The 16,227-nt window shown below is 39.9% G+C and overlaps 1 protein-coding gene across 2 annotated transcripts in view; it reads right to left on the minus strand.

Annotated features, from left to right (window-relative positions):
* Ube4b (ubiquitination factor E4B) overlaps positions 1-16,227 on the minus strand; it is a 122,620-nt gene that overhangs the window by 70,543 nt on the left and 35,850 nt on the right. For both annotated transcript variants that reach the window (XM_074081391.1, XM_074081390.1), the window contains exon 3: positions 1,255-1,390. In XM_074081391.1, coding sequence (XP_073937492.1) covers positions 1,255-1,390 — 136 coding nt within the window. The remainder of the gene's footprint in view (positions 1-1,254; positions 1,391-16,227) is intronic.

The raw sequence follows: 16,227 nt of genomic DNA on the forward strand, positions 1-16,227 counted from the left end.
TGGCTTTTAAGTGTGATTTACTATGACTGGTGACATATTTTGTTTTGGTTTGGTTTTGGTGGTACTGGGGTTTGAACTCAGGACCTCACAGTTGCTAGGCAGGTATTCTGCCACCCAACTTAAGCCACTCTGCCAGCCCCACATTTTGATTCTTTTAACTATCTCAGTTTGTGCTATTTGTCACTTTTTAAACTTTACATCTTTTTTCCCTTCCCTCCACCCTTGCCCCTGCTTGCTCTGTATTTTCCCTTTACTAGTTTGGAAGATGCATAGTAGTCACCTCTTATTCATTGGTTTTCCCCAGTTTCAGTCAACTGTGGTCCAAAAACATTGAATGGAAAGTTCCAGAAATCAACAGTTCACAAGTTTTAAGTTGCGCCCTATCTATACAGTATATACTACCTGCCAATTAGTCACTTAGTAGCTTGATTATCAGATTGATGGGCAAGGTACTGCCATATCTGTGTTCAAGTGACTCTTACCTGAACTTAATAGTGGCCCTGAAACCCAAATGTAGTGACACTATAGAGGCACTGGAGGAATAAAACAGGAAAGATAAACTGGTACTATGTGGCAATGAAGCAGGCAATATAGTAAAACCAGCATATGCAGATTTCAGTACTGTTCATGGTTTAGACATCCACTAGGGGTCATGGAATGTATCCACTGTGGACATGGAGGACTACTGTATTGTACTTCTATTCTTTTAATGGTAACTCTTAAAATTTTAGCAAGTATTTTAAAGTCTAAAAGTAAGCCAAACTCTAAAATTAGTCACTATCTTTACCATTTTCCCAAGTAATATAAGAACCCGAGGTTGCTTGCTGTATCAGCACTCTTTCTGGCTTACCTGGTTTTGCTTGTTCAGTATTTTAGATCTATATGACTCCCTTTACTCTTCTCTCCCACTGTTATTTTATACACTGCTATTATTGTGATCTGATCACATAAACCAAAAATTCATTATTTTCTTTACTCATCTTTGTTTTTTTCATGTCAGGCATTTAGTCCTGAGGTCATTTTTATAAACCACTCACACCTTATTTCATAAAACACATTTAACACCAACAAATATAAAGAACATTTCCAAATGAAATAAGGACCTTTCAATTTATGAAATTTTGGCTCTAATATGGTAAGGACAGGTAGGGATCTCTGGACTGGCATTTTAGGCTACTAGATAGAGACTAAAATGAGTGGATCCTTAGCTTTCCATAAATAAGAAAGCATATTAGAGAAATGGTTTCACATTACCTTTTCTCACAAGAGACACCATCGATATCCATGCTCTGGGAACGTGAGAGGGACTGAGATTGCGTCTCGAGGCTGTTGGAAGGTGAGCTGCTGAGAGAACTAACTCCTTCACTGCTCTGGCTCCGATGGGCGACTCCTAAACAGAGAAGACAGGAGACAAGGGATTGAGGCCTATGTGAACCAAAGTGAAAGCCAACTGTAATGGCAACTTTTGAGCATACGCAATCTGCATTTAATACTCTGAGAGGAATATTAGGAATATCAATATCTACCATATGAGGTAACAGCTACTTCTGATGCCTAAAACTGACTCATCACCTTTCATCATCATGATAGTCCAGGAAAAATTCTTGAACGAGCCAATAATAATGTACATTAATAAGTAGATGTGCAAGAAAGCAAGTGTAATAAAATGTAAATCACAGGATCTAGACAGTATGGTATGTGCTCATTTCAAAAAGCTTTCAACTTTACTGTATTTTGAAATCTTCATTAGGAGATGTTGAAAAATGTAAATTATTGATTGAACATCTTGATTAAAATTAAAAACTGACACTGCTGCTGTCCTCATAGAGCTTACAGTACAGTGTTAAGTGTCTTCAGTAGTAGAGGGACAGAATGCTTGTTGAGCACCTTTCTCACCAAAGGCTTTAAAAGCACATTTTTCACAGAATTTAAAAAAGTACTTCATGACTATTGTTTTACCAAAAAAACAAGGGGAGAGAAAGAAAATGAAATGGAGTAGAAGAACATTCACCCACAATTTTAACCCTGACTTCATTCTAAGAAAATGTGCCACAATTTATCATTTACTGCTCCTTAATTTCTTAATACCATGGGACTCTACTCATTTCCTAAAACTAAAAACCCGATAGTCTCTTTCACTTTGTTCAGAATATGAATTAAATTATCATGACTAAAACACATCAAAGCAACAGTACAAAATATCACTGTCTTTGGAAACCACATACACTCTTGGTGTCATCACCTGCTCCCATCCCCATTCCTCACTGAAGAAATCATGGACAGGACACCAAGCTTCAAAGAATAAGATTTTTCCCCTTCGCCTTTATAAAGCCAGATATTAAAGCATTAAAGATCTCTTTTAGAAGAAAAGTAAAACTCTCACATATCAGCTTAAAAGTAAGTTTTCAAAAAATGAGATGACATGTAATAAAGACATGTGATAAAGAATGAAGAAAGCCAAGTCTGCTTAATAAAACATGAATTATAATAGTCAAGCTGACAGTTCCTAAACTTCTGTTGCTGCTAAGAGCGTGTTGAGGGTAAATTATGCATTCTCTGTGGGAACACCAGAGCTGTAAAGTAACCAAGAAGGATTTTATTTCCTCCTATATTGTAGCATTTGATATTCCCTTTCATGAACAACCGAGACCAAATGCCTATTTTTAACCTACTAAAGTTGGACCTGTTCCAGTGCCCCTCCCCCCCCCACAGAAGACTGCTAAATTTTAATACAAAAAGAGGCAAAGGATTGCCAAAAAGAGACCTTTAAACCCCAAAAAAGGTATAAGAGAAGGGAGATTAGGTGACCTTAAAAGATCCAAGCCTCATTTAGAGATAAGAGTATCTATGTTTAAAACCTCCTTTCCCTTAAGACCTTTGGCAAGTTTGAAACAGATCAAAGATTAAAACAGAGGTCCTGGGATTTTTAATATAATCCTAATGCTAGTCCTTCTACTCCAGACTACTAGGCTGTCTCTCCATGAGCTTTTTGTGTTTGCGTGTAGGACTGGGGTTTGAACTCAGGGCTTTACACTTGCAAAACACATACTCTACTACCATTTAAGCCACAACTCCAGTCCATTTTGCTGTGGTTATTTTGGAGATGGAGTCTCCCAAACTACTTCCCCCAGGCTGGCCTAAACCATGATTCTCCTGATCTCCAATCTGTCTCCAAAGTAGCTAGGATTATGGGACATGAGGCACAGCAGCCCAGCTGAGTTTTTTTTTTTTTTTTGAGAAGGGTCATTGCTTTGTAGCCTAGGCTGGCCTCAAACCTCAAACTAGTGATCCTCCTCCCTCAGCCTCCAGAGTAATGGGATTACAGATGGGTGCCACCCTATCTACCTTCAATGAGCTATTTAAACCAATGCTCCAGTTCAGTCCCCAGCACAAAAAAAATAAATAAAGCAAAGCTACACAGTGATTGTGACTCACTCCTATAATCCTAGCTACTTGGGAGGGTGAGATCAGGAGGACTGAGGTTTGAGGTCAGTTAGGACAAACAGTTCAAGAGACCCCCATCTCCAAAATAACCACAGCAAAATGGACTGGTCAGTGTGGTTCAAGTGGAAGAGTACCTGCTTTGAAACATGAAGTCCTGATTTCAAATCCCAGTCGTATCAAAAAAAATTTTTTTAAACATAAAAAATTGGTATTGCAAAAGGAATCATTCATTCTATAACCAAAATCCTAGTTTCTTTTACATAGATTTTGGACAATTAACCAAGTTAAAGAGTTTCATAAAAAATACAAAATATATACTTTTTTGCTTTATTTGGCCAATACCAAGACTCACCCTAGAACAGTATTTATAATGAACATATTTTATTTCATAGAGCAGGCTGACATGTATTTTTCTTAGCTAATTTCCTGGCTAAAATATTTTGTTCTTATGAATAAAAACAAAATTTCAAACCTGCGAAGAAAACAATAGTACCTAAAATATTAGGACTAAATAAATTTTAAAATTTAGGAAAATAACCAGGAGCTGGTGGCTCAGGCTTGTAATCCTAGCTACTCAGGAGGCAAAGATCAGGAGGATCGAGGTTCAAAGCCAGCCTGGGTAAATAATTCACAAGACTCTATCTTGAAAATGCTCCACAAAAAAACTGGGCTGGCAGAATGGGTGAAGTGCTAGAACGCCTGCCTAGCAAGCATGAGGTTGAGTTCAAACTCCAGTACAGCCATAAATAAATAAATAAATAAATAAATAAATAAATAAATATTAGGACAGGGAAGCCAACAACTCAAATTAGAAAACTGCTTCAACCTTCCTATATATAAGGCAATGTTCCTTTCCTTAGTGTCAAAAGGGAAAATCATGCAAAGAATTATACACATGGTATAATTTTGGTGGTACTGGGGGTTGAACTCAGACCCCTGAGCTTGCTAGGCAGGTGCTCTACCACTTTAACCCATCCCCAGCTTCAGCGACGTTGTCCCCCAACCTGTCGGTTCAAATAATCACACAAAGTATAATTCCTGTTAATCCACTATACTTAAATTTGTTTAAAAATTTTTACAAAGAACAAACAAATGTGAATTATAGTCTACCTCCTTCAATGGAAAAAGGATGTGCACATTTAACTGAACTGAATTCCCTGATGGAACAATTACCTCACTCCCTATCTCTGCACCTAGTAGTTATTATTAATACTGACTGCAGAAGGGCTCTGAGGGCACTTTCTCAATTTTTGATTTTAGCACATGTAGATGCTGTAAGTGAACTCCATAACTGAAGTCATTTAAGTTCTTAGTGCCTCAGTTTCTCTATGTGTACAATGATGTACAAAAATCTCCAGCCCTGTAGGAAGCTGCTGGTTCACGCCAATAATCCCAGCTACTTGGGAGGCTGAAATCAGTAGAATTGTGGCTCAAGTCAGACAAATAGTTCGAGAGACCCCATCTTCAAAATAATCAGAACAAAATGGAATGGAGGTGTGGCTCAAGTGGTAGAGTGCCTGCTTTAAAGCGTGAAGCCCTAAGTCCAAAACCTCAGTCCCAACCTCCCCCACAAAAAAATTTCCAGTCCCTTCCACTTCTACTAAAGTTAAAATCTGCATAATCAGTTATTTTTTTAAAACCATGCTGTGTTTGCAGTAAGCAAACTAAATACTATACTATGCATTCTCCTAAAACAAAAGAAGCTGAGCCAAACAAATGCCTGACACTGTGCCACTTCACAAAGGCTTTCCTTCTTTCAGTTCAATGTTGCACTATCTCTTTCACCTACCAGATTCGGGGAGCTCCAGGAACTTAAAAGCACCTGATTTAACAAGAGTCAACCATTCATTCTTTCTTTCTTTAGGATGACAAAATTCCATGTCAAAGGGAAAGGCAGAAAGGAGCAGGGACTGTTGCTTAGCTAAAGGAAACAGGGAATTGCCTCTCAACAGTCTACTCCGTGAGAGGAATCCTGCCAGACCTGAGAGACTCATTGCTGGAGGCTGGTTGGAGCTCAACTCTAAGACTTAAAAGTTATCAACATCCAACTCCAGGGATTAAAGGTGACAAACTCTTGTGCATTCAGACCCAAACCTAATTTTTTCTTAAATTTACTTCCTTTACTACAATTGGGAGACTGGGAAAAGATGTCAAGAAAAGTTCTCAGTTATTCTCAAATTAACACAGTAATCCTCCTGGATACTATAAAGCTCAACAGATAAAAGAGAAATAAAAGATGGTTCCCCTTCCCCCAGAACTTTTGGTCTAGTTAGGAAAACAAGATAAATGCACAGAAAACTAAGATTAATTTTTGTATCATAATACCTAGCAATTATAGGTCTGTTGGTGTGAGTACAATGACTGGTATAGTTATAGAGACCTTGCTCTGAACAATCAAGTTACTTGAAGACGTTAGAGCCTAATTACAGAGGACCTAAAAGTCCTCCGCCTGGATTACAGTTGGAATCAGGGAGACAAGGCAGGCTTGTGAGCAGGTGAGTGACAGATCTTGCCTCTTCTATACCATAAGTTCCATTAAGGAACTGGGGAACAGATTTTAAAGAAACCACTCTGATTGCTGGAGGCATAGCCTGTGCCTTGGTTATACTTCAAAGCATGACGAAGGGACTGTGACACAGTGCATGGCCCCCTGTGCAGTGGGCAGAGTGCTAGGAGGCAGCTGGAGTCGGATATGGGCAGCTAGAAAGGCTGTGAACATAGCAGAGGTTCCAGGAAGAGGACAGAGAGAGACTGTCCTCTAGATCAAAAACAGGAAGCTGAATCCCAACATTACAAGCTTCTCACTAACAAGACATCAGTGCCTTTTCCAGATTCACAAAGTCATTAGTATGACCTAGGAATAATGCTTTACAACTGAGTCTGGCACTAATAAAGACACTCTTCAGGAAGCCAAAAGGCAATTCTAATGAGGACTCACTAGAGTAACCAGGCTGCCTAGGACACACCTGTTAGAATCAGGGAACTAAAATCTACATGCTAAAAGCAAAGGATTTCAACTAAGAGTAGGAGCCTCCAGAGCCCAGTAGCTTTTTAAGGGTACCATTATAGCCCTCCAGCCTTGGAGGTTTCACCCGAGCCTCTGCCTCTAGCCAGCTTTGGCTTTTTCTTTATTTTTTTTCCATTATTTTTAAAATTTGCTTGTTTATGTCATTTTATTTTATTTTTTTCTGGAATGGAACCCAGTGCTCCAGCATGCTAATCACATGCTCTACCACTGAGCTACATGCCCAGCCCCTACCCAGCTTCTTCACCACACTCAAAAACTTCTCCCTCTCCCACACTGTAGACCAAGGGGGGGAAAAAGACTTTAAAATAGCAGACAACAGAACAAAACATTATAATTTTGTTTTCAGTCCCAACAGCATTCTTAGCCAAAGACAACTTACTATAAAAGAATGACTTTGGTTTAGTTGAAATTTCTACAAATATACCAGGTGATAACAATGTTCACTGAGACTCAAAACTGGAGGAGGAAAATAAAAATGACTACTCCTCTACCCCTTGCACCAATCAGCACCAAGCCCATTGTTGCCCTAGGGCTATGTAACTGGTTTTCTGCCATCTGGAAAGACTGCCCCACAGATGTCCACTTGGTTTGCTCCCTCACATCATTCAGGCTCCTGATAAAAATGTCATTTTCTTTGTGAGGCCTATGGCTGACTCTCTTTTAAAACAGAGTGTGTCCTCTCCCCACAGTGCTTACTCCAGCTTACTGCTCTACTTATCTCCACGATAATTACCACCATCTGGCATGTTTGGGGGTTGAGTGATTGCTTTCTCACACAAATCTATAACCAACATGAGCAAGATCAGAACCTAACACACAGGATAACTTAAAGAAAAAATAATTTAAGGGCTGGGGGACAGGGCTGCCTAGCAAGTGTGAGGCCCTGAGTTCAAAACTCACTATAGCCAAAAAAAATTTTTTTTAACTCAGAACTTCATCTTTGCAAAGCAGGTGTTCAACTGCTGAGCTATACCTCCAGTCCATTTTGCTCTGATGATTCTGGAGATGGGGTCTCATGAACTATTTGCTGGGGCCGGCCTCAAACTGTGATCCTTCCAATCTCAGACTCTAATCCTGCAGCTAGGATTACAAACATAAGCCTGGCTCTTTCCTTCTTTTTAAGGCTTAATACAACACGTACATACAACACGTTTTCTTTATTCCCTCACCTGAGGATGGGCCCAGCTATTTCCACATTTTAGCTATTATAAATGATGCTGTAATGAACACGTGGAGGACAGGTATCTCTTCATCTTAACAATTTCAACTACTTTGGCTGTATATACTCAGAAATGGGTTTGCTGAATCACATGGTAATTCTGTTTTTTAGTTTCTGAGGAACCTCCACAAAAATTAGTTTTCCATAACAGCCGTATCAATTTACATTCTCATCATGACAGAATCTTCAATCAGATGAATGTCTAATTGATAATACTCCCAAAAAAAGAAAACCAACAGTTCATAGCCATGAATGAGTCTGAGGAAGTTACTGTCCACGGCTGTGCTCTATCAGGCACAGCACACAGGTACCTGGCCTATCTCCTTGTGACACCCTTAAGAGACCTCTCTGAGACCTACCCATCCTAGTGCCCCTAGTTCCTGACACAGTGCCCACAAATAGAAGCCATTTGACAAGGATTTGAGTGCATAAATGGAAGCAGACTGAAGACCATCTGACCAAATGTAACAATGAGGAATTTTAAGTTAAATGATCACTATGCATATTAAAGACTAGCAATCAGACAGGCAATAGATTGTGCTTTTGATGCAGACCCCAGAGTCAGCCCAGAAGCCAAGCATATCATTTGGTTTCTTAGTAGTTCCAAACAGGCCCTGTTCATTCTGCTCCTAGAGCAGGTCTTTATGGGGACCCACAGACGGAAACAAGACTTAGGGTGCTGAAATTATAATAGCTATATGGTTAGCTGCTAGGTTTTTTCTTTAAAGCATTAACAAAGAAGCATATAAATAACTATAAATTTATAGTTCTTTACACTTGAAATACACAACAATCTTTAAAATGTTTAAATTTAAGCCAGGCATGGTGGCGCATGCCAGTAATCCCGGTTATTCAGAAGGTGGAGATCAAGAGAATTGAAGTTTGAGACCAGCCCAGGCAAAAAGTTCAAGAGACCCTATCTCAACCAATAAAAACTGGGCATGACGCGACTGTCATACTGGCTATGGGAAAAAGTGTAAATAGGAGGATCATGGGCCAGCTGGCCCAGGCATAAAGTAAGACCCTATATCAAAAATAACTAAAGCAGAAAAGGGCTGAGAGCATGGCTCAAGTGGTAGAGCACCTGCCTATCAAGCATGAGGTTCTGATATAATCCCTAGTACCATCAAAAAAATTTTTAAATTCAATTTTTAACATTTTGGTGGTTCTGCGGTTTGAACACAGGGCTTTGTGCTTACTAGGCAGGCACTCCACAGCTTGAGCCACACCTCCAACCCTAAAAACTTTAAGTATATGTATGTATATATGTATATATGCAAACATGAACATATACTTATACATATACACATACATATCTATACACACACGTATATCATATATGTATACATATATACGATACACACACACACACACATACAGGAAACAGGGTCTCACTGGGTATCCCAGGCTGGCCCGTCCACCTTAGCCTCTTCAGCACTGGGATTACAGGTAAGTGCTACCAGAACTAGCTTAAAAATATTTTGGTAACTGCATTTCAATATACTGGTCTACTTTGTAATCATGTGTATGTTACCAAAGGTTTCACCAATTTGCAGAAGGAATTGTAGAAGGACAAGAGTTAAGAACTCCATTCCTAGAGAGCATAAAAGCAACAAAAGCACTATTCCACAAAATCAAATAATCCTAGGGAGATGAAACAAAATGATAAACAGCTCACTGGGTAATCCTGAACAAAAGTGACCACATCATCAGAGGTCACAACAACCAGGAAGGGTAAAGGTGAGTTGGATCTATTCAAGAAGGATGACAGGTAAACATCAAATGGAGCAGAGTGAAGATAAGCATTATCCTAAGCGAGATTGTAAAACAAAGTCATTGAAGAGCCTTAACAAGTCCTGGAAATGAGGCAATCTCAAATGATGTAATGAGGGGAAAGAAACCAAGAAAAGTAGTTTGTCCTCCAGGAATTTAATGAGCAGATTTCATTTTACTGTATTTTTGGTGCTGCATATTGAACTAAAGGCTTAATGCATGCTAAGCACATGCTCTACCAGTGAACTACACATCCAGCCCACACAGATTTTAAAAAGGAAATGAAATACTCTTTCCCATACTGGACTGTAAGCTGTTCAAGGACGGAAACTGAGTATTACTCATCTTTACATTCCATGATCTATCTAGCCCTGTGTCTGACCTGCAGTTAAGCTCTAAAAGTCTTAAATGTAAAAGTAACACAATCAATGATGACTATAAAAAAGTGGCAATTCTCAAGTGTCAGTGGCTCATACCTATAATCCTCCGAGGATTATAGCTAGTAAGGCTGAGATGGGGAAGATCGCAGTACAAGGCCAGCCCAGGAAAAAAATTCACAAGACCCCACCCTCAACCAAAAGCTGGGCACACCGGTCATCCCAGCAATGGTGGGAAGCTTAAAATAGGAGGAAATAGATCAGGTGAGACCTCATCTCCAAAAACAACCAGACCAAAAAGTTCTGGCGGTGTCTCAAAGTGGTAGAGTGCTACCTCTCAGGCATGAAGCCTAAGTTCAAACCCTAGGAATGTCAAAAAACAAAACAAAAAAAGGGACAATTATCTGTAACCCATATATATAGTTTTAAAAGACACAAAAGCAATGTCATACAAATGTGAAAACTGCAATCAAAATGCAGTTACTTAGGCCAAAACCAAGCCAAGTAAAGCTGGAGGTCATGGAGGAGGAGCTTCCAGTGGAGCCTGGGATAATAATCACTACAAGGACTCCTGAAAACCGCGACCGCAACCTTACCCAAAGTATTTTGATGAGAACATCTGCCTACTCACCACCTATTCACCTCGCACTGAAGCCACCCCTGTTATTGATTCTTGTAGCCAATAATAATCGTTCCAAAATGACTTACATAATAACCTTCCTCGTTTTTACCTTTAGATACCCTGTCTTCCTTTGCATCCCTAAATATGCTTATGATTCATCAAGGTACATATATCTGGGGTTATAATCCCGTTTATTCCCAGATAACTCATTGTTTCTTTAAAGAGCCCTTCTCTCTGCTGCTATTTTAAGATGAAATAACAGTTCAGTGAAAAAAATCAAGAAGGGTCTGAGAATGATGAATACAAAATTCCGGAACAGAAATGACTGTGGGGGGGGGAGGAGGTGGAGCACCAGGGACTCCATGGGAGTATATACTTCTGTTAGCATGTACACTGAAGTATTTAGTACTAACTTTTTACTAATTTTAGAAAAAAATAGGCAGGGATTTATAAAATTCTGTTCAGAACAACAGGTAAAACAGATCTGCTGGTCATGGTGAAAGGAACAATGTGAACGAACATTCTTTAAGTTAAACTCAATTCTTATTTTAATATTTCCAACAAAAAATACTTCTTTTATTTCTTTAGTCAGCTAACAACCAGCATTTACAGAGTGCCTACTAGAAATGTGCTAAATAAGCATGGTGCTGGGAACATAGGAATGAAGAACACTGACAAAGTCTCTGCCCTGACCTTGTGTTCAAAGTGGAGAGGATGGAGATTGGAAGGGAAAATAAAACCAAACCTACAAGTAAATAATATTCCAATTTAGAAGTGGGGTCTCTGGAAATGTAAGGCACTTAAGATGCAGTCATAGTCTGAGGAAATAAGACAGAAACACACACACACACACACACAAAAATACCAACAATCACCAGAAACTACAGGACGCAGGATGGATTCTTCCTTAGAACCTTGGGAGGGAACCGGCCCTCCCAACACTTTGACTTCAGACGTCTAGCACCCAGACTGTGAGAAAGTCCATTTGCATTGTTTTAAGACAAGTTTGTGGGCACCTTGTTTCAGCAGCTCTGGGAAAGGAACACAGAGCAGAAGGTATTGCAGCACCTGGGACACAAACGGCTACTTGCAACCAAAAGCACCCAGCTAAGGCTGCCAAGTGACCTCTGAGTAAGTGACTCCTTACCATGGGCAGTAGCCAACCCAAAATCTGTCCGTTAGAAAGTCTTTCTTAAAAAAAAAAAAAAAAAAAAAACACACATGGGGTTTTTTTTTTTTTTTTTTTTAAAGTACTCAGGATCCAACCCAAGGCCTAGTGCATGCTACACAATGTTCTACCACTGAGCTACATCCTCAGCCCTGGGCCTCATCTCTGTTGATCGAATACTCTAAGCAGGGCTGGGCCTGGTTAGTTCCTGAATGGGAAAAAGCTTATCTCAATTACAGAAGTCTCTTCTTCACATCCAGTGGATAATAAAACCAGCCCTATATGGAACTTAGAGGATGAAAATGAGCACAAGCAATCATCTTTCTCATGGAAGCTTTTCACTTTTTAAAGACAGCTGTCATCATTTTTTTTTTTGTGGGACTGAAGTTTGAACTCAGGACTTTGAACTTGCAAAGTAGTGCTCTACCACTTGAGCCACACTCCACTCCATTTTGCTTTGGAGATGGGGTCTCAAGAATTATTTGCCTGGGGTAGCCTTACCCTGTAATCCTCTTAATCTCATCCCCTCAAGTAGCTAGGATTACAGGTGTAAGATGCCAGCACCCAGCTTATATTTTCTTAAAGTTTCTTTAAGCTATACATGCCCATGTTGTTCTGCCATTTTCTTTCATGATTCATTTATTAACTCATCTTGTTATGATTTAATAAATCATATGCCAAGCACTGCTGATGGTACTGGAGACATAGCAGTGAACAAAGTGGAGATACGTCCCTCACTCCAGTAAGGAAGGGAGATAAAACAGGATACACAAATAATACACATGCCACATCAGATGGAGGTTCATAATTTAGACAATAGCCAAAGATAATCTTATGAGAAGGTGACAGTGGAATAAGCATCTGAAGTGTTGAGAAACAAAGGCAAGTGGGTTTCTAGATGAACATCCTAGGCAAAAAAATAGCAAATGTAAAGGCCTGGAATGAGCTAGGAACAGAGAGAAGTTAGTTCACCTGAGCAGAAATAATGAGAAGAGTAGTGGAAGAGAGGTCACTTGTAAAGGGCCAGTCACACAGGGCCCTGGGGGCACAGTAGGGACTTTTATCCAGATGGAGGCAGGGAGCCACTGGAGGACTCAGAATAGAAAGCTGACATAATCTGCCTGATGGAGTGTTTTTGTTTCTTTTTACTTGTTTATTTAATAAATCATAGAACCTTGTTTACCCAACTTGCCAAAGCATAGCTAAAATATCCACCTGTCTGTGATCATGAATAATGGTTGATTATGTGAGAAACATAATCAGGACTTCATAGCATAGAGGTGCCCTGCCAAGAACTAACCATTTAGAGAGAAGCCTGAGTGTTTCTGTTAGTTAGTAATAACACTGAGCCTGCTGTGCAAAGTAACATTGCTCTTATACGATGCTGTACCTACTTGTCAGTGGGGGGCCTTGTGGCTCTACACTGAGAACAGACCAAAGTACAACGAGCCTGGGTCTTAAAAGATCAGACAGTATGTCACACCAATAATCCAGACAAGAGATGCTAGTCCCTTGGGCCTAGGCAGTAGTGCTGGAGAAGATAAGGGTAGCAAAAACCCAGTCTCTTTCTATTCTGCTGACAGATTGAGAGCAGGGGTAAACAAGCTAGAGTCCACAGGCCAACTTCAGCTTACTACCTCTTTTGGTCACCTTTATTTTGTCTTCTTTTTTTTTTTTAAAGCCATACTGGGAGATGACTTCAGGGCTTTGTGAATGCCAGGCAGGTGCTTTACTGCTTAAGCCATACTTCCAGGCTTTTTTCCTCTGGTTAATTTTGAGAGAGTCTTGGGAACATTTTTACCCAGGTTGGCCTGGAACTGCTGATCTCAGCCTGCCAAGTAGCTAGGATTGCATGCACGAGCCACCAATGCCTGGCTGTAAATAAAGTTTTATTGTAACATAGACTTGTTTGTTTGTTTGTTTATAGACTCTTATGTACATACTTGTACGGTTGCTTTTGGATTCTGGGAGTAGAGATGAATAGTTATAACCTCAAGGCCTGCAAAGCCTAAAACAGATTATCTGGCTCTTTAAAGAGTTTGCCAATCCCAATTTAGCACAGGAAATAAAAAGAGAATATGTAGGCTTAAGCAACTGGCCAAAATGAGTTGTCATTTACTGAGACAGGGTCCTGGAAGAAGGTAAGATGTGAGGAAGTATCAAAACTTGATTATGACCAGGTGCTGGTGGCTCACGCCTGTAATCCTAGCTACTCAGGAGGCAGAGATCAGGAGGATCATGGTTCAAAACCAGCCTGAACAAATAGTTCCTGAGACAAGATCTCCAAAAACCAATCACAAAAAAAGGGCTGGTGGAATGGCTGAAGGGATAGGCCCTGAGTTCAAGGCCCAGTACAGCAAAATAAAAAAAAAAATTGGTTTTTAATTGTGAGATGCTTACTAGACATACAAGTAGAGAAGGCAATAGGTCACTGGATTATGAGTCTGAGGTTCAAGGAGTAGGTCTGAGCTAGAAATATAAATTTAGGAATCATCAAATTAGAGGTAGTAATTAAAGCCAGGAAACCAGATAAGACAATAAACAATAAGACCAGGTAAGACAATAAACATAGAACAAGATTAAATATTGAACCCTGGCATCCTGCAACTTAGAAGCCAGGGAAATGAAAAGGAACCATGCAAACATCGAAGAAGGAACAGATAGAAACAGGATAAAGACCAGGGAAAGTGATGTTCTGAAGCCAAAAGAAAAAAGTGTTTCAAGAAAGAGAGTGAAAGCCATGCAAATGAGGCTGACAGATCAGACTAGACAGTGACTACAAGCAAACCACAAGAGGCCTTCCTCACATGGACTCAACTCAGCAGAGGATGCAAAGACAGAAGGAGAGGAAAGAGGACATGCAAATCATTCCAGGGGTTTTTTTGTGAAGTACTAAAGACTGGGTAGAAGCTAGCAGAGAAAAGGGATTAAGAAAGTTCCTTTTGGGGCACAGGAGAGTACATATAGTGTAAATACTGTGTACACATATATGTAAATGGAAAAATGATACCTGTTGAATGATACCCCAGAAGTTGGGGGAGGGAGAGATAAAGGAGAACAGTGGAGGGGGTGAATTCAAGTATGATATATTTTTATATCATAAGAACTTTTGTAAATACCACAATGTACCCTCACCCAGCACAATAAAATAAATATATAAATAAACCAAAATAAAAACAAAATGACTAGTGTGTTTAAAAAAAAAAAAAAAGTTCCTTTTGCCAGGTGCCAGTGGTTCTCACCTGCCATCTTGCTACTTGGGAGGCTTAGACTGGAAGGATCATGATATAAGGCCAACCCAAGCAAATAGTTCTTGAGATCCCAGCTTCAAAATAACCAAAGCAAAATAAACTGGAGGTGTGGCTCGGGCTGAACAGCACATGTTTTGCAAGCCCAAAGTCCTGAGTTCAAATAAAGTTCCTTTTTGAAAGTTCCACAATGGGGACTGGGGATGCAGCAGAACACCTGAGTAGCAAGCGTAAGGCCCTGAATTTTGTCAACAAAAAGAAATCCCAAAATGGAAGAAGTAACAGTACATATACAGCATATATACAGGCTATTATAAAAATCCATTTGAGTTGGAAACCTTGATGAGACAGGAGAGAAAAAGGAACTGCTAGACCCATGGCTCTGAGTAGGTGAGAGGAAATTGGATCTAAAGTCTAGGTTTCAATAGAACAGGGACAGTTTGTCCTAACAAGAACTGGGCACACATACAGGTAAGCAGATGGATGCAATGGGGGAGTTTATGTAGGTTCCCTTTTGCCTGTGTTAGTTTTCTCAATATAATAGAAGCCTGGGAGAGTGTGTGTGGAGAATGAGGTGTTGTACACTGGAGGGTAAAGTATAAACTCAACTGGCAGGGTGGGAAAGTGAACTGGGAAACACAGTATAACTGCCTGACAGTGTTATCTACCTGAGTTTGTGATCATAAATCTGAACTGGGGTGGACAGCATAGTTAAGCATTTTTCTCTAGCCTTGTTCCAGTGCATGATGCAGAGGGAAGGTGGGGAATAGTATGTAACCTGAATCATGATGTAACAAAGCAAGACAGACAAAGTGAAAAAGAGAGAGGATCTCGCCCAACAAATTCTAGAACTGCAGGTATGGGCTAACCATAGTAAGACAAACAGCACACTTTTTCCAAGGAAAAGACAAAATCACCACTGGAATCCTGAGCCCTTCAATCCTACCAGAAGACCATCACAGTTTCTCAAAGATGTACAGAAGCAACACTGCAGACAAAAGCATTCTTTACTACTAACTGATGCTTGGGTCTAGACTTTGATCTTTTATAATTAATATGGATAGGCATTTATCCCTTCATGGAGAGGAACCTACATTGATGTCTAATGAGGTACAGTAACAGAAGTTGCAAATACTTTTTTTTTTGAGGGGGGACAGTATTGGGAGGCAGGTGCTCTACCACTTGAGCCATACCTCCAGACCTTTCTGCTCTGATTATTTTTAGAGACAGGGCCTTTCTTTTTTGACCAGGTTGGCTTGGACCTTTTATTTTAGGCTTCCTCCTAAGTGACAGATATGAGCCACAATCCCTTTATCCAGTGAGATGGGTCTCGAAAACTTTTGCCAGG

This window comes from Castor canadensis, chromosome 7 (genome assembly GCF_047511655.1).
Source record: "Castor canadensis chromosome 7, mCasCan1.hap1v2, whole genome shotgun sequence".
Taxonomy (NCBI): domain Eukaryota; kingdom Metazoa; phylum Chordata; class Mammalia; order Rodentia; family Castoridae; genus Castor; species Castor canadensis.